Source organism: Amblyomma maculatum, chromosome 2 (assembly GCF_055883805.1).
Source record: "Amblyomma maculatum isolate TAMU_Amacu chromosome 2, ASM5588380v1, whole genome shotgun sequence".
Taxonomy (NCBI): domain Eukaryota; kingdom Metazoa; phylum Arthropoda; class Arachnida; order Ixodida; family Ixodidae; genus Amblyomma; species Amblyomma maculatum.
This window is the reverse complement of record NC_139345.1, coordinates 212,108,613-212,127,343: the sequence shown is the minus strand read 5'-3', so window position 1 is coordinate 212,127,343 and position 18,731 is coordinate 212,108,613. Positions and strand designations below refer to the sequence as shown.

General features: G+C 49.3%; 1 protein-coding gene across 3 annotated transcripts in view; it reads left to right on the top strand.

The window, feature by feature from the left end:
- LOC146201233 (uncharacterized protein C15orf61) overlaps nt 1–18,731 on the top strand; it is a 224,895-nt gene that overhangs the window by 134,745 nt on the left and 71,419 nt on the right. For all 3 annotated transcript variants that reach the window (XM_084595700.1, XM_084595701.1, XM_084595699.1), the window contains exon 4: nt 3,668–3,812. In XM_084595700.1, coding sequence (XP_084451826.1) covers nt 3,668–3,795 — 128 coding nt within the window. In that variant the 3' untranslated portion in view covers nt 3,796–3,812. The remainder of the gene's footprint in view (nt 1–3,667; nt 3,813–18,731) is intronic.

Below are 18,731 nucleotides of genomic sequence, written 5' to 3'. Positions count from 1 at the left end.
ACCGGCTTTGACAGACATCAAATACATAGCAGAAGAAAAACATTACGACAGCAACGGTTAGGCTATACTTATAATTCTTCTTATCAAGCGAACTCTTTCTCAGTTTTGTATTTATTTACCAGGCTTTGAGAGACATCAAATACATAACAAAAAAAAATATTACGACAGGAACGGTTAGGTTACTTATATTTCTCCTTATCAAGCGAACTCTTTCTCGTTTTTTTTATTTATTGTCAGGCCTTGACAGACATCAAATGCATAGCAGAAAAGAAATAAATTGCGGTAATACGGAAAGTTGAGCTAGTTGGTACATGATTGCAAAGTACGAAAGAAAGCATTATGACAGCAATGATTAGGCTTGTTATATTGCTCTTTTTCTCGGGTATCGAAGTCATAATTCACCGATCGCCTTTCCAGCGCACTGAATCTTCTTCCTGGCTATCACGAGGCGTAAATAATACATCGCCTTTTTGCAGGCAGATCTCAGAATACGCTGTTTGGATAGAGCTAAGTGTTCTGTAATCATTTTCGAATGCACGTAATCTTTGCTACATACAGAGATATCCGGCGTAATAATACTGTCATACTGCCATTTTTAGCTTCACATGTTGCTAGCGGAGCAGATACACCAATTAATACACTTCAAACTAAGCGTTTCGTAAACACTCTAGGAAGCGTCGCCCGATCTGCATATTTTGCAGGCAGATCTCAGAATACGCTGTTTGGATAGAGCTAAGTGTTCTGTAATCATTTTCGAATGCACGTAATCTTTGCTACATACAGAGATATCCGGCGTAATAATACTGTCATACTGCCATTTTTAGCTTCACATGTTGCTAGCGGAGCAGATACACCAATTAATACACTTCAAACTAAGCGTTTCGTAAACACTCTAGGAAGCGTCGCCCGATCTGGGCATATTTGGATGGCGATGTGTTTTAGTTACGCTCGAGCATATATTTGTCGTTTCTAGCGAAACGCTACATTCTTCCTTGCACTTTCGCACTGATGGCTCTTCAGTCACAAATATGAAAATACACCACAAGGTTTAGTGGGGTATGGGGTTTAACATCCCAAAGCAACTCGGGCTACGAGAGACGCCGCAGTGGAGGACTCCAGAAATTTAGACCATCTGGGGATCTTTAACGTGCACGGACATCGCACAGCACACGGATGCCTCCGCTTCCCCTTCATCGAAACGCAGCCGCCGGCAGTCGGGTTCGAACATGGGTACTTCAGCACAGCGGTCGGGCATCTTAACCGCTGTGCCACCGCGGCGTGGCACGACGAGCTGCAGCAACTGTTGCATGTGCAAACGCGATGCCATGCGCATGTGTACTTGCTAGCGTACTCTTCGATTGCGTTATATCTTCGAGGTTTTTGGGAAACAATGCTTACCCCACGTACAGAAGGGTTGTGACGTATATTGTGTATGTTTTCGTGCTAATTTAACGCGCCGGCATGCTCCGGAATGATCATTAGTTGGGCTACATTGATCAGTCCGGCTTGAGTTGAGAAGCGGAAACATTCTGTCCGGTATCAATTCCATAAGGGACGGGTTCGTCCGATTTTAGTTAAACCGGACATGGTCTGTTCGCTATATGAGCTTCATTCCTGACCGGTCCGTCCGGATTCAGATTCATACCCGGACCGGAATGTCTAGTTCGAGACGCATACCGGGAATGCTGCATACCAAACCGGTCTGTCCCGATTGAAATCCATACCGGACATGGCCTGTCTGGTATAAGTTTCACACCGGACTGTCTGTCTGGTTCGATTGTTGTACCGCCCGGTATAAACCTGTTTAAACTTTCAGCGTTGAAGTTCAGCGTTTGTCCCTTGTCTTTCTCCTTTAGTCCTGTCTTTACTTTTATGCTGACAAAATATGCACTCTACTGTTTAAACTTCATGCAGGACTTGTGCCACCGGTACTAGATTTACACCGGATAATACAGGACCGGTAAAACCGGTTTGGCGCAATACGGGATTTTTCACTGTCCTTGACCATTTGACCTTGGACTTTGGCGCTGTGCAGTAAACGCCTTTATCAAGTTCCATCTGCAACGTACTCTCGCGTTGTGCCGTGAACTTCATCGTCTTCATGAAGTTCATTATCTGCGTCGTAAAATCATTGTCGCAACTGGGTCTCGAACTCGCGTCAGAACGAACATATAAAATTGGACCATCACTGTTCCCGTTTTGAGTTCTTGATCAATGCACTCTCATCCTGCCATCTTATCTGCTGACATGTCCAGGTTAGCTCAGCTGCCACATTGGCTACCCGGACACGCGGGGGTGTCGTGCTTGAAACCCGGAGCAGGACAAACTTTCGTTTACGAAGTTTCCGAGAAAGCGATACAGCTTTACTTCGTATGGTAACGATTGGGGGATACTAAAGAGTAATTACTTCGCTAGCATTAATATATTCTGGGCATATGTTTCAAAGAGCTTCAGTTGGAAGTGACGCTGTAAGTTTGTGAAGTTTTTAAGCGACAGCCTCACCAACCCCATTAATAGAAAAAAATCCGTTGGCGATGTTGCCATTTTTACGTTACCAAGAGCTGTTTATCGCCAGTATTGCGAGCCAGCAGGTGCGTGTGGAAAGGAAGAGATGCGGCCATCAAAGCATGCTTGCGAGAGAAGCGGTAAAAAGTGTGAGGTCTGGTGCAATGGAACCCTCTACGCGTGTGCGTTCCTCCTCACATTCAGGCATGTTAAACAAGCAAGCATCCCCGCATGTACCGTGACGAAGCTTGGTGTGGCAAAAAAAGGTTTTCGTTGCACCGTCCACACACGATGCTCGTTGTGCCCGATGACATGTCAACGAATAACTTCGACTACGAGAGGCTGAAGCGATGCGAAAAAAGCGCCAGCAAAACAATACAGAGATGCGGCCAATGAGGAGCAGCAGTAATGCTTTCTTATTATCACACTTAAGCATGTCTTTTTTTGTCTTGAATGGCTTGGTCTTCTGAAGCCTGGTTAAGAAGCAATAGGCTTTTAAGCTATCTTATGAAGAGCGGCATTGAAAAGGGCACATGCGCTATTTTGTTTCCAGTACTGTTAAAAAAAAAAAACTTCTATTAAATGTTGCCGTGGGTGTAAATATTCCGAGTACCCATTTAACGCCTCTAGGGTGAAATGAAATTTAGGCAGTGTGGGATAGGTAGGCTTGCTTTGCTAGGACATGGAAATCCGTCCATCCACCTACCAATCGATATATTCATTCCACGCCTCATGCTGCAGGTGAAAATGGATGTGCAACATTCAAATGCCTTATATTACTGTAGATCTGGTAATGTTGATAGATTCTGTACAAGCGAGTTGTGGTTACGCTTGACTTGCTAGAAAGGGGAGGGGAAGCACGGCTTGGAAAGAAGCGATGATTTCCGATTGGAGCGCCTTCCGCATTTAGAAAGCTATAAACTCTGGCATGTACTACGAAGAGAGGATAACTGATGTTCGCTTAGGGTAACACTGGATTCCAAGGGAAGAAAAGCGCAGCAGGGGCCGGCAGAAAGTTGGGTGGGCGGATGAGGTTAAAAAGTTCGCAGGGGTCAAGTGGATGCAGCTAGCACAGGACCTGGTTAATTGGAGGAATATGGGAAAGGCCTTCACCCTGCAGTGGATATGTAGTCCGGATGATGATGAGACCTTGACCTCGCAGGCTTGCCGACGCTGGCGTACGGCCTGGCCTCCCTTCTCATGGTGCGGCACCGGGAGGAGGTTCGAACCTCGCGTGGAACCGTCACCGTATACTTCCTTTATCGCGAGGAGCCAGGGGCCAGATACTAGCGCCGCTGCCCCATGCGGTAAGCAGAGTTTTCATTGTGGGCTTCTTACCTGGAGGGTTGTGTACGTACAACCTCACTTGAAGCGGACGTCAAAGTTTTTCCGCGGGTGAGGTAAACTGGATACCCAGACGTCCTTAGAGTGTCCTCGATTTAACGTGGCATGCTTGGCCAAAACACCAGGGTCCGTCACTACCTTTTCACGAAACCTCCACGTAATCCTGTGTGAGAGCTTGTCGAGGGTGACCGCGCCGCGGCTCTAGCAGTGGCGTTGGGGCCTTCTTTTACCATACCTAATATTGCTATTTGAGCGTGTATGACGTTTATGTAGGAATGTAGCCAACGTCTTACTCAGAATTTCTGCAGTAAAAAAAAAATTGCCAGCAAACGTTTACCCGTCAGTCAAACGTATTCAGAGACGCACTGACAAAATAGCCAGAGTCAATCCGCCGGCAGCAAATCTTGTGTTAAAATTGAAAAAAATCGTATTGGAACAACTCCTAAAAAAAATTAACTTATTGCTCAGAAAGTTAAACTTCATTCAACCCGATTTTGGTGTACCAAAGTCATCCCTGATGTGCGAATTGTTTAACTTTACACTAAGCACAAACGTTTCTCAAAGCTGTATTTGGGAAAGCGGCATAGTTCGAGCAAGCACTTCGTGAATATATTTATATGCTTATCTGAATAAAAACAGCAATGACGCAGCTACTTTTGAACAAAGGCCGCGGTGAAAAAAATAAAGACAACAAACGTTTTGTGCCAAATCTAATGATGCATGGATACAGTGATAATTAACAGGGCAAAATGAGTGCGAAAAACGCAAACAATGTTTGTGTGCGTTCGACAATGTGCATCGCTTTGTATATGAATGTTCTACGAGCACAATTGGCTAAAATTGGGATGCGTAGGGATGCGTTTCCTTTACCTGCACGCAATAAACGGCATGGCGTAAGGATACTCTGAGTGGTCTTAATGTCAATCAAGGTGTAAAGTGCCGTGCAGACGGCATTCAAGATGGCGCTTGGCTCCTTCTGGTAAACACGCGCATGCGCAATGGACTTCGTGAAATCGATCTTTCCCCTTATTCGAAGGACGCACCCCACACAGAAACTTCACTGCAGAGGAGGCTGCAGCATGGCGACAGATCTACCAAGCCCCCGTAGTGCGGCAACAGACTACATTTCCATGGGTATAGAGCGGAGAAAGCGCACGATCAGCACAACCTCATATGACGGCAAGCAAGAGCCACTGGCGTCATAATGCCCCGAGATATTTCCTGGTTGCGCAATAAATATTTTACGCCAACTTTATGGTTGAGCCAAGAAGCCGCCGTACTCGAGTTTGAAAGGGAGCTTTCAAAGTCGAATTAAAAAGCGCTGCTCAGTTCAGTTCAGTTCAGTCGTTCAGTCGTGTCCGACTCTTCGTGACCCTATGGACCATGTCACGCCACGCTTTCCGGTCTCTCACCATCTTCCTAACATCACATAACTTCATCTGCTACACATGCGCAAATTTTAATGGATCACGCAGTCCAAGGTTGCGTGGTTTTTTTTTAACCCATGCTGTGTATTAGTCGCGTGTGTGTAAAAGGAACTATTCAAGTTTGGCAAAAAGAAAAAAAAAGCCCATCTAATTTTAAGGCGAAAGCCCATGGAACGAAATCCCGTGTGCGAAAGTTGTGTACGATACGTGCGCGGGATCTGTGCGCTGATGGGTCACTTGTCAGTCAACCTGACGACGTCACCAGAAAAATAAAAATCCAGCCTCCATCGGGAATCGAATCTCCATCCCTCAGATCCCTGCAGCTCATTGCTTTAACCAACTGCGCCACGTCCAGAATTGTGAAACGTACATCACATATCTTATTGTCTACCGTGAGGATGATAGTAGCGGTGACAATGACGGTGCAATTACTGATAATCACAATGATGACATTAGCAGTGATAATGACAGTGAATTTAGTTGATAATGAGGGTAAACGTGATGCACCGTGTGCACCAGCAATACTCCGGCTTTCACATTTCTGCGGTGTATATTGCCGCGAAACCTTCAAAACTGTATTTGTTGTTTTTTAACAGCCGCCGCCACACGGCCTTATCACTCTGATTCTGGATCGCGTATCAATTCTGTATTCTTTGTTTGTTAATGCTCGATGTCGCGAGTCACACCTTTATCAGTTTCGTTGTAGCGCAAGATGCACCGAGATCTGTCCCGAAGATTCCGGCCACTCGTGTGTCTTTCTACAATGTTCCAGCTTATGCTGGTAGCTGTTTGCGACGTTAACGAGATTGTTCTGAGCAGCCTTTAAATTGAGCGTTGATGTGTGCGACGGGCATTCTTTGTTCGACGACCGACGAGCACGTTTGTTGCTATCGCCGCCGCCGAGTTGATTAGTTCTTTTGCGGGCGCAAGTCAGCCCCAATAAAGAGTTATTTCAGTACCATCACGCCTGTGTTTTCTTTTGGCGTGTACGGCCTTGTCACCACTACGTGACATCTGGTGGAGGTGCTGCCTTTAATCCTTCAAGCGAAGACCCAAGCCGTGTTCCTGTCGCCCTGGAAGACCAGCCTACAGGTCACCGAGCCAGCCGCCGACTTCAAGGCCTACAACCCGAACACGGTCTGCTGCCTGACCCCTTTCGATTTCGGAAGGCATCGACGCTGACAATGGCCCAGCCTACAGCACCGGTTGTTTTCGTCCATCCCCGTGAGCCCTCCTGCTTCCATGGACGACCGGAAGAAGATGCTGGAGACTGGATGGACCTTTTCGACCATGTGGCAGAATTAAACAGCTGGAACGACGCTGCGCAACTCAGGCATGTCTACTTTGTTCTTCAAGGACATGCCCGAGTTTGGTTCGAAAATTACGAGGCAGCTATGAAGGATTGGGAGATTTTCAAGGAAGCGTTTTTGACTGCCTTTTCAAGCGTCGTCCGAAAAGAAAGAACCCAGGCCCTCCTTCAGTCAAGACTTCAACTTCCTAACGAGCCTGTCCTGGCGTACGTTGAGGAGATGAAGCGCCTCTTTCGCCGCGCCGACCGTAACATGACTGAAGGTGAGAGAGTCAAATTTTTAATGCGAGGCGTTAAACAATCGCTTTTTGCAAATCTTGTCCGAAATCCGCCAAGACCCGTGGCGGAATTTGAAACGGAAGCGTCTGCCATCGACATGTTGGACACCCGGATGCGCCACTACGAGCGGCCACTTCAGCCAGACTACTCAAGCCACTACCCCAGCGCATCTGCAAGCGGAGAGAACATTCGGGACCTCATCCGGGAGATCGTGCGAGAGAAGCAACGCCGATTGATGCCATCATCGCAACAACCCTAGGTGGCGACGCTCGCGGACGTCGTCCGTGAAGAAGTCCAGCAGGCGCTGGGCGTTCCTAAAGCGATGGCTGAGACAGTTCCAGCACAAGAGGCAACAGCGATGAACTACGCTGCTGCATTACGTCGCCCTTCGCCCCAACGTGATGACTTTCCAAGCCCTCGTCGCTACCGTCCTGTTCCTGAAAGCCGCCCCTTGGGCCCCGCCTGCCAAGCTTACCAGCGACCCCCAAGCCCCAGGAAGTGCGACGCCTGGATGACAGCGAACTACCGGCCATTATGCTTCCCCTGCGGTGAGGCCGGTCACATTCTGCGGCACGGACCGTACCGACGAATCGGTCTCCGCGGATTTGCAGTCGACGCTCCACGACCACGCCCAGGTGAACGACCGCAAAAAATCGACAACTATCTTCGTAGCGGTGAGATTGCGCCACCAAGCCGTCGGTTCAGATCTCCATCGCCGTACAGGGCCCGCTTTGCGTCGCCAGGCCGTAACTATGATGAGAGTATGCGCGGAAGGTCTCCAAGCCCGCGCAAAGGAAACTAAAGGCAGCAACCTTTGGAGGTGAGGTTTCTCAATGGCGAAAAGACGAAGATCCTCCGCCGCCGATAACCACTAACGACGACGCAGCTATTTCATTGCCGCTCCACATGACGACATCGACGACAACACGACCAGAGTGCAAGCTGACACCGTCGCCCAGCGTAGTAACAACGGTATGTCCCGGCCATGACCTGAAGAAACGATGGAGCCGAGATCGGACACCAAGGCCCACGTGCAATGCGAGGACGCGAACAAGTGACCTTGAAGTTGATGTCGACGGCCGCAGAGTCACTGCCCTAGTAGACACCGGAGCTGACTATTCAGTCATCAGTGGACCGTTAGCCTCTCAGCTCAGGAAAGTTACCACCGCTTGGGATGGCCCGCTGATTCGCATCACAGGGCAACCTGGTTACTCCATCGGGACGATGCATTGCAAGAATAACCGTAAATGGGCGTACTTAGCCCACCAGCTTTGTGGTCTTGCAGCAGTGCTCCCGCGACGTGATTTTAGGCAGGGATTTCCTAAATGAACATAGGGCTATCATCGATCTGAGATCCAAGCTCATCAAGCTCTCTGCAGGCAAAGCCATTCCTGCTACGACGACTTCGACGCAACACATCGCTCTAAACGTCCTCGATGGAGAATTGACCGTGCCGCCCTGATCAAGCGTCGCAGTCTTCGTAGGTAGCGCAAATATCGAAACCGCTGAAGGCATCGTCGAAGGAAATATCCAATTGCTCTTAGAACGAGGTGTCGGCATCGCAAGGGGCATCTAGAAATTCTGGAGAGGTCAAGCTCAGGTGCTGATAACCAACTTCACCGACGAATACCGGCATCTCAACAAGGGCACGACGATCGCTTTTCTCGACGAATTAGCGGACCTCAAAGGTGTATTCACCCTCCACGACCAAACGCTGGAAGACGCACCGGACTAATTCCGTCAGCCCACATTTGACATCAACCCGGCATTGACCCACAGCAGGAAAGATCAGATTCTCAGTCTTCTTCGAAGCTACGGGGAGTGCTTCTCGTCATCATCGAAGGTACGACAAACACCACTGGCCAAGCACCGCATTATAACGGACGAACACGCCCGACCTCTGCGTCAAAGCCCCTATCGTGTATCGCCGCGAGAACGCTAGGCCATACGCGATCAAGTTGAGGAAATGCTGCGTGATGACGTAATCCAGCCATCGAAGAGCCCCTGGGCGGCACCAGTCGTTTTGGTGAAGAAAGACGGCACACTTCGCTTCTGCGTTGGTTACCGCTGCTTGAATAGCATTACTAAGAAGGATGTCTACCCGCTTCCCCGCATTGACGACACTCTCGACCGGCTCTGCAATGCAAGGTACTTCTCATCGATGGACCTGAAGAGCGGATATTGACAAATTGAGGTCGACGAAAGAGATCGCGAGAAGACCGCATTCATCAAACCGGACGGTCTTTTTGAGTTCAAGGTGATGCCATTCGGCCTCTGCTCCGCACCAGCCACATTTCAACGAGTAATGGACACAGTCCTGGCTGGAAGTGGTAGATTTGTTTGGTATATTTGGACGACGTTGTTGTCTTCTCGTCAAACTTTGAAGATCACCTAAAACGACTGCAGACAGTGCTGGAAGCCATCAAGTCATCGGGACTAGCGCTAAAAGCAGAGAAGTGTCACTTCGCCTACGAAGAGCTGCGTTTCCTTGGTCACATCGTTAGTAAGGATGGTGTTCGCCCAGATCCGGAGAAAACAGCTGCAATCGCACAATTCCCACCGCCTGTCGACAAGAAAGCTGTGCGCCGATTCCTTGGGTTGTGCGCTTATTATCGACGATTTGTCAAACTTTTCGCGCATCGCCGAACCGTTGACGCAGCTTACAAAGGCTTGCGTACCTTTTAAATGGGAAGCGCCGCAAGGAGAGGCCTTCGACGAACTTAAGCGCCGCCTGCAATGCCCTCTTGTACTTGGCCACTTTGATGAAAACGCCGAGACCGAAATTCACACCGACGCGAGCAGTGTGGGCCTAGGAGCCGTTCTTGTCCAGAAGAGTGCCGGACAGGACAAAGTAATCGCCTACGCTAGCAGGTCCCTCACAAAAGCCGAAGTCAATTACTCGACGACCGAGAAGGAGTGCCTTGCAATCATCTGGGCCACTTCTAAGTTTCGTCCATAGCTATACGGCCGACCATTCAAGGTGGTAAGCGACCATCACGCGCTCTGCTGGCTGGCTAATTTGAAAGATTCTTCCGGCCGCCTTGCCAGATGGAGCCTACGACTTCAAGAATTTGACATGACTGTAGTCTATAAGTCGGGTCGGAAGTATTCCGACGCAGACTGCTTATCCCGCGCTCCCGTCGATGCTCCCCCGAAGGACGATGACGACGACGACCCTGAGCTGAAAGCGCTAGCCGATTACTCGGAAGGAAAGACCACTTCCCCTCCTGGTGTGTTCAGGCGACATTTATTATCCTTCACGTTAAGCAATGGCCTCCTCGTGAAGAAGAACTTCGCACCCAACAAGACCGCGCAGCTTCTCGTAGTGCCTAAAACCCTTCGGCAAGAAATTCTGCAGGCGTTGCACGATGAGCCCACAGCAGGCCACCTCGGATTTGCGCACATGCTGCGTCGAATCCAGGAGAAGTATTACTGGCCGCGACTGCCTGCTGAAGTTGCCCACTACGTGAAGACGTGTCGTGAGTGCCAACGACGCAAGACGCCGCCGATCAGACCAGCAGGACTACTAAACCCGATTCCGCCCCCAGACCTGCCCTTTCAACAAATTGGGATGGATCTCCTCGGCCCCTTTCCAGCTTCGTCTATGGGTAACAAGTGGATCATCGTTGCCACTGACTACCTTACCCGTTACGCCGAAGCAAAAGCACAGGTGAGCAACTGGGCGGGGATCGCCTCCTCTTCTCCCCAGCCCCCCTCTTCCCCACTCACCGTCTCCGCGTTCGATGCGGAATACAAAAACAGATTGACGTGCTCCGGGCACAGAATGAAATTTTACTGCACAAAATTTAAAATTTAGAATCAAAATTGGCGTCCGCCGCTCCGAGCCCGCAGAACTCGGACGCGATGGAGAGCGATGCGGAGCTGTCGCCAGCCCTCGTGACAGCGATCTCCGCGATGGAGGAGCGCTTATCCTCAAAAATGCAATCTATGATCGAGGCCGCTATGGACCAGATCTTCACCAAGGTCATAACTGCCATACCCGCGGTCGTCTCAAAACACATCTCGGACAACCCCTGCCTCCTCCGTCGGTCGGGGCCCATTTGGGACGTATTCCGTCCTGCAAAATTCAACCATCGGATCATTGATTCGGACAATGAGGACAGCTGCCCCGCTCCTGCCGCAACCCCCTTGGTGCCGCAGGTGGCTGGCTCTGGGGCAGCCACTCCCTCCTCCTCCCCTCCAAAAATGTTCAATCATGGCGAGACACCTTAGTCAAAGGCGCTCTTCTACCTCCAATTCGGCCATCTCAACATTAATAACACAATGGAACTGTAGAGGCTTTAAGGACCGCACTAAGCGGGCCAATTTCCGCCTCTACTTTGAAACATTCGAGTCTGTACCAGCCGTGGTTTCCCTTCAGGAGCCAGGCCTGGGCGCCACACTTTCAAATTATACGACGTTCCAACAGGATCCCGCGTCTTGTCTTCTCGTACACAAAGCATGCACTGCCAACTTAGTGGATCTCGATCTCCAACTAGATTATTCCTATGTAATGGTGACAACCCTACCACTCCGCCGCAGGGACCCGCCATTGCGTGTACTCAACGTGTACTGCCCTCCCAAACTCAAGCGAGTGACATTCGCGGACCTCTTCAGCCGCGCGCTAAGAGTAGCGGGTCGCGATCCCCTCCTGATCGTGGGCGACTTTAACGCTCCCAGTCAGCTGTGGGGGTATCGCAAGGAGGAGTCGCGCGGACGTAAGTTGGCGGAACTTGCGTCCACGTTGGGCCTCACCCTCCACACTGACCCGGTCTGCCCAACACGGTTAGGAAACTCCGTGACACGCGATACGTGTCCGGACTTAACCTTCACTCGCAACATAAGACACACAGACTGGCTCAACACCGAGGAAACCCTCGGTAGTGACCACTGCATCCTTAACATTACAATACACACACGCCCGCTCAAACGTCCCACAACACAAGTCCGTATCCCAGATAGGACGAAATTCAGGTAAAATTTTGACTCACTTGATAACACACCTATTTCCGAGCAGGGCTACTCAGCATGGTCCCAACAGCTGCTGACACACCTTCGCTCGCATGAAACACAGATCCAGCTCTCAGAGGCGGTTACGGACGTGGATAACCACCTCCTACACCTCTGGGAAGCCCGTCGCAGCCTCGTCCGCCGTTGGCGACGCCAGAAACACAACAGAAAGCTTAAAGCTCGAATTGCCGAGATCACCCAGAAAGCGGCTGAGTACGCAGCCCATCTCGCCGACTCCAACTGGATGGATAGATGCAACACGGCCGCGCGCCAAATGTCTAGCCGCAACACATGGCGCCTCTTTCGAGCCCTCATCGACCCAACCCAAACACGAACCGAAACACAGAAACATTTGCAGAGAGCCATGCATGCTTTCTCTGGCAACACGACTCAACTGGCACAGAAACTCCGGGACCAGTATCTGTGTACAGCCCAAGACCCCCGTGGATCATCATACTCTTATGCAGGCAGAGAGAACACTGAGCTGGATCAACGTTTCCAGCTCCATGATCTGCGGGCGGCTCTTGCCAAAATGAAACGGGGCACTGCCCCGGGAAGGGACAAGGTCACCGTCAAGCTTTTGACGAACCTTCCCGACTCGGCATACCAGTCCCTCCTCGACTACATCAATGCGATTTGGCGCGGGGACACCCCCCTGCCAAGCGACTGGAAAACGGCTCTGGTAACCTTTATTCCTAAATCAGGGAAACCAATTGACACAGATAACCTCCGTCCCATCTATCTCACCTCCTGTGTGGGCAAACTAATGGAGACGATGGTGCGGGACCGGCTATCTGAATATCTTGAACAAAAACATGTATTCGCAGGCACCATGTTCGGATTCCGCCCACACAGATCCGCTCAAGATGACCTCCTGCAACTCAATCGGGAAGTCCGTGACCCACTCGAATGCCCCCATAATGACCGGGTAGTACTCGCCTTAGATCTCAAAGGGGCATTTGATAATGTAACACACGAGATTATACTCACCCACCTAAGCCAGACCGACTGTGGTCTCAACACATTCCAATACATCAAGCAATTTCTCACGGATCGTCAATCCTACATTCGCATCCAAGATAATGAGCATGGTCCTTACCTACTCGGCACGCGCGGAACCCCCCAAGGCGCAGTACTTTCCCCGCTGTTCTTCAGTTTGGCTATGATGCACCTGCCTGCCCAGCTCGATGGTGTCACTAGTGTGCAGCACGCCCTGTATGCCGATGACATCACCCTGTGGGCCACGCATGGCAGTATCGGGGACATTGAAACCAGCCTGCAAACAGCGGCGACGATAGTAGACCGCTACGCCCGCCGCTGTGGTCTCCAGTGTTCCCACAAAAATCAGAATTTGTGCACCTCCGCCCCTCGCGAAAGTGCACAACTCAAATCACTCTTTCTTTAGACAGTGGTCCCATACACGAAGCTGACGAGATACGGGTACTCGAACTCTACATACACAAACACAGACGGTCAGACACTACATTGGCCAAACTCCGTAAGGTGGGGGACCAGGTGGGCCGCATGGTCCGCCGGGTTTCAAACAAACGCGGGGGGTTGCGAAGTAAGGATGCCTTGCGGCTGGCAAACGCCTTCGTGACCAGTCGGATTCTATATTCGACACCTTATCTCCACCTACGGAAACAAGAGGAGGATGCCCTTGAGGTTATCCTTCGCAAAATTGTCAAGCGTGCCCTGGACCTCCCCATCACTACTTCGAACAGCCGTCTTATGGCCCTTGGGGTGGTGAATACTTTCCGGGAGCTCCGGGAGGCGCACCTTACAAATCAGTACACGCGTCTGTCGCAAACGGAGTTGGGTCGCCGCCTTCTTGCTCGACTCCATATCCAACACACCACACTCATGGAAGACAGGTTTCGCATCCCAGAATTGTGGAGACGCGCCCTATGCGTGCACCTCTGCCAGCGAATATGTCAGACGAAGATCATAATGGTCGGCGCCTGGCACAAGCGGAAGCCCTAGCCCGACATTATGGCAACAAAACAGGTGTATACTAAGTGGACGCCTCCGGCCCTCACCACGGGGGATGGTACACGGCCGCTGTAGTTCACAACAGCAAAATGGTTAACGGTCTCACCTTCAGAGCCCACAGTACAAAACACGCAGAAGAGGTGGCGATTGCTCTCGCGACCTCTCATTCCGACTCAAAATACATAATTACCGACTCGCGAGGAGCCTGTCGGAACGTCAGACAAGGCTGGACTCCCTTACTAGCCTATAAAATTTACTTAAATTGCATACGGGATACGGACCCCGCACACCGCTACCTTATATGGGCCCCTGCTCATCAGGGTTTGGCAGGAAACGAGGCAGCAGACGCAGCCGCCCGCGCGCTCTCTCACCGGGCTGTTTTCTCCTCCCTACCCGATCAGGAACCCGATTTTAATCCGGCCTACACCTTCAAATATATCACGACGTACTATCAAAATTGTCATCGCCTGTACCCCAGCTTGTTTAAAGGTCTCAAAAAGGCGGATGAGCGGCTCCTTCTCCGCCTTTTCACCAATACATTGCTGTGCCCGGCAGCCCTAAAACATTTTGACCCCTCCTTTAGTGGAAGCTACCCACACTGTGGAGCGGTGTCTTCCGACATCTATCACATGGTATGGGCCTGCCCCTCCAACCCGGCTATTCCCCCCATCCCCAACCCAACCCGGGAGAGCTGGGAGGCGGTCCTGCTCGGCTGCCACGACTTACAGGCCCAACAAGCCTTAGTCGGACGCGCCCGAGCGGCGGCAACCGCCACTGGGGTCCCCAACTAGAGATCTCCACCTAGTGCTTGTAAGGACCGGCCCCTTATGGGCCGGCAGATCCAAACATACCTCCTGGCCCTTGTGTAAATAAATGTTCTTACCACCACCTACCAAATGGCACCGCGACAGAAGTCGCCAAATTTTTTGTCGGACAAATTCTTTTGCGACACGGCGCCCCAGAAGTGCTCATCACGGACCAGGGAACGGCGTTTGCGGCAGAGTTGACGCAAGCCATCCTGAAATACAGTCATACAAGCCATCGACGAACAACTGCGCGCCATCCCCAGACCAATGGCCTTACGGAGCGCCTGAACAAAGCGATAGCGTACATGATCGCCATGTACGTCGACGCTGAACACAAGACCTGGGACGCCATCTTGCCGTACGTGATCTTCGCGTATAACACGGCAGTCCAGGAGATGACCAGAGCGACCCCGTTCAAGCTTGTGTACGGCAGGGAGCCCACAACGACGCTCGACGCAATGCTGCCGCACGTAACCAACGAGGACAACCTTGACGTCGCCGCCTACCTGCAGCGTGCAGAGGAAGCCCGACGACTCGCACGTCTGCGTATTAAAAACCAACAGCGCACCGACAGCCGACGATACAACTTACGACGACGCCACGCAGAGTACAACCCAGGAGACCAAGTGCGGATTTGGACACCAATTCGCCGTCGCGGACTAAGTGAAAAGTTGTTGCGTCGATACTTTGGGCCATATAAAATCATTCGCCGCGTCGGACCACTGGACTATGAAGTCATTCCCGACGGAACGTCAGCAACACAACGGCGACGCGCACGCCCAGAAATTGTACATGTTGTACGAATGAAGCCATATTACGCGCGTTAAAAAATCGGTGGTGTTTAAACTTTGCAGTGTTTATGTTTAAGTTGCTTTGTTTTGGAACATCGAGGCGATGTTTTTTTTTTAGGGGGGAGTAATGCCGCGAAACCTTCAAAACTGTATTTGTTGTTTTTTAACAGCCACCGCCACACGACCCTATCACTCTGATTCTGGATCGCGTATCAGTTCTGTATTCTTTGTTTGTTAATGCTAGATGTCGCGAGTCACACCTTTATCAGTTTCGTTGTAGCGCAAGATGCACCGAGATCTGTCCCGAAGATTCCGGCCACTCGTGTGTCTTTCTACAATGTTCCAGCTTATGCTGGTAGCTGTTTGCGACGTTATCGAGATTGTTCTGAGCAGCCTTTAAATTGAGCGTTGATGTGTACGACGGGCATTCTTTGTTCGACGACCGACGAGCACGTTTGTTGCTATCGCCGCCGCCGAGTTGCTTAGTTCTTTTGCGGGTGCAAGTCAGCCCCGATAAAGAGTTATTTACCATCACGCCTGTGTTTTCTATTGGCGTGTACGGCCTTGTCACCACTACGTGACAATATTCTACAGTGCTCTCGGAATTTTTTTATCTTGTATGTTTCCCGGCTTTGCTGTCTCACGTGATCGGAGTTTGGTGTGCTGCGTGTTTATAGTAGCAGTCACGGCAACACAAGGAAACCTTATTTATATTCACTCTCTTCAAAGCGTTCAATATGTGCGATTGAAAACATTCCGAAAATAGTAAATTTTTTGCCGTATTTATTTATTCTGTTTGTTTATTTATTTATTTACATACCTAGAGCGCCCTTGCAGGCATTAGTGTAGGGGGAAATAAAAAGAAACAATGAGTGCACAGATGACATAATATAAATTCAGCTGTAAATTGAAAGGCATGAAACGAGCAGTGAAAAATAAAACGGTACGTATACAAGTAGGTGTCTAGATATATGCATCACTTAATCACACTAGAGGACACCGGAAATACAGACATGTGAAGTTGAAAGCAATGCTATTACCAATTAAAAAGAATATTCTTCAAGTCCTGGATAAAAGACGAAGGGGTTCCGGAAGCAATTTCTTCAGGTAAGCCATTCCACTCATGTATTGTCTTAGGGAAGAAGCTGTTCTTAAATACGTTTATCCGGCAAGCATATTCGCGCATTTTTCGGGAATGGTCCCTTCGTGCAGATACATATGTTGGTTCCTTTAGATACATATATTTATTGATGCCTGTTCGAGAGTAAATGATATTATAAAAAAGCGACAAACGCAGGTATTTTCTTCTCGTTTCAAGCAGCGGCCACCCCAGGTTTTTGGAAATATCGCGAGATCTTTTCGAAAAGTCATAATTACCTGACACAAAGCGAGCAGCACGTGCCTGTACGCGTTCAAGATCTGCAATGTGGCACTGTGTGGACGGATCCCAAGTACTGCAAGCGTACTCAAGAATGGGACGTATTTTGACAGAGATAATGTTTCTTTTAGCGTAGATGGTGCCTGATTAAAGTTTCGTCTAAGGAAATTTAACATTCGGCTAGCCTTGACAGTTATGTTATGTATATGAGCATTCCATGACAAATTGGCAGAGAATCCCCAAATATTTGTATTCTCTTGCGACCGACAGGCAGGTTCCATCCGTGACATAACTGGTAAGCATAGGCTGTTTTTTATTTGTAAACCTAACGACTTTGCATTTGGATAAATTAAGAGACATCTTCCAAGTTTGGCACCACAATAAAATAGAGTCCAGGTCGTTCTGTAATTGTTGACAGTCCGCCGCACTAGTGATTTCGCGATAGATACAGCAATCATCCGCGTACAATCGAACACGGCTGATGGTACGGTCAGTAAGGTCGTTGATATAAATCAAGAAAAGTAGAGGGCCCAGAACTGACCCCTGTGTGACACCAGACAACACAGACACACTCGATGAGCACTCACCGTCCAGAACCGCGCATTGTTTTCTCCCAGAGAGGTATGCTTGAATCCATGCTAAGAGAGTGGCCGGTATATTAAGAAGGGATATTTTGTGTAACAGAAGTGCATGACAAACAGAATCAAATGCCTTTCGAAAATCTAAAAATATACAGTCTACCTGCTTACCTAAGTTAATTGAGGCTGCAATATCGCGAGTAAATTCAATTAATTGCATATCACAAGAAAAACCAGCCCTAAAACCATGCTGCATTGGTGAAGAGAAGTTATTACTCTGCAGATGATTACTTAAGCAAAAATTATTACTCTGCAGATTACATGCCCTACGCTTGTGAATGAAATAGGTCTGCAGTTGCATGTTACGTTCTTGCCACCGCTCTTATGGATCGGAATTATGTTTGCATTTTTCCAATCAGGGAGTAAAGCTTCTTGCTCAAGAGAGGCTTCAAAGAGTAGAACTAAAAACGGAGCAATAGCTAACGCGCAGTTCTTTAGGACAAAATTTGATATGCCATCTGGACCAGAGGCAGAGTGTGTATTAATCTTCTGCAGTAAAGACGCGACGCCACACTCGGAAAATGATACCTCTTTCTTTTTAGTTAGGCTGGAAACGCTTTGCGACATGATGACTGCGGTTGCAGGTTGTGTGAAAGCAGATTGAAAAAATGAATTAAAACTTTCAGCCTTTGCTTTTTTATCGGCACTGTAGTTTGTACCATCAATAACGTCTGGAATAGCCTGCCTGGTATTTTTCTTGTTTTTGACGTATTTCCACAATTCCTTTGGGTTGGATTTAAGTTTGTCGCCTATACTGGAAAGGTACGTATTATGTGCTCTGCGCATCTCTTTTGCAATGACCCTGCTCAGCTCTTTCATTTGTGAGCGCAACTTTACGCCAGGAAACACAATATCTACGAAACAATCTATTTTTTTCTGTTTATCAACGTTCGAACTTCTCTTGTTAGCCATGGCTTATCGCTACGGCGCTTGGCGGAAATGACACGCGAAGGGATGAAGGTTTGTTTTTGATGCAAAAATAAACTTCCAACTTCAACTTAATTCAACGATAGTAGTTTTGTTTTGAATAGATTCCATAAGCCAATAATATCAAGGAGTGAGATATGTGATCGGAAGTGGGGCAAAAAAGCGTGAAGTTTGGCCGACAGTGAGGCGTAGTCGCCTTTTTCGTAAAAGAACACCTGGCGTGGTCCTGAACGGCGGCAGGTTTGGGCTGAACAAGATAACTTAGTGACAACAACATCATGATCACTGATCCCGGACAATGTGACAATATTTGATATAAGATCAC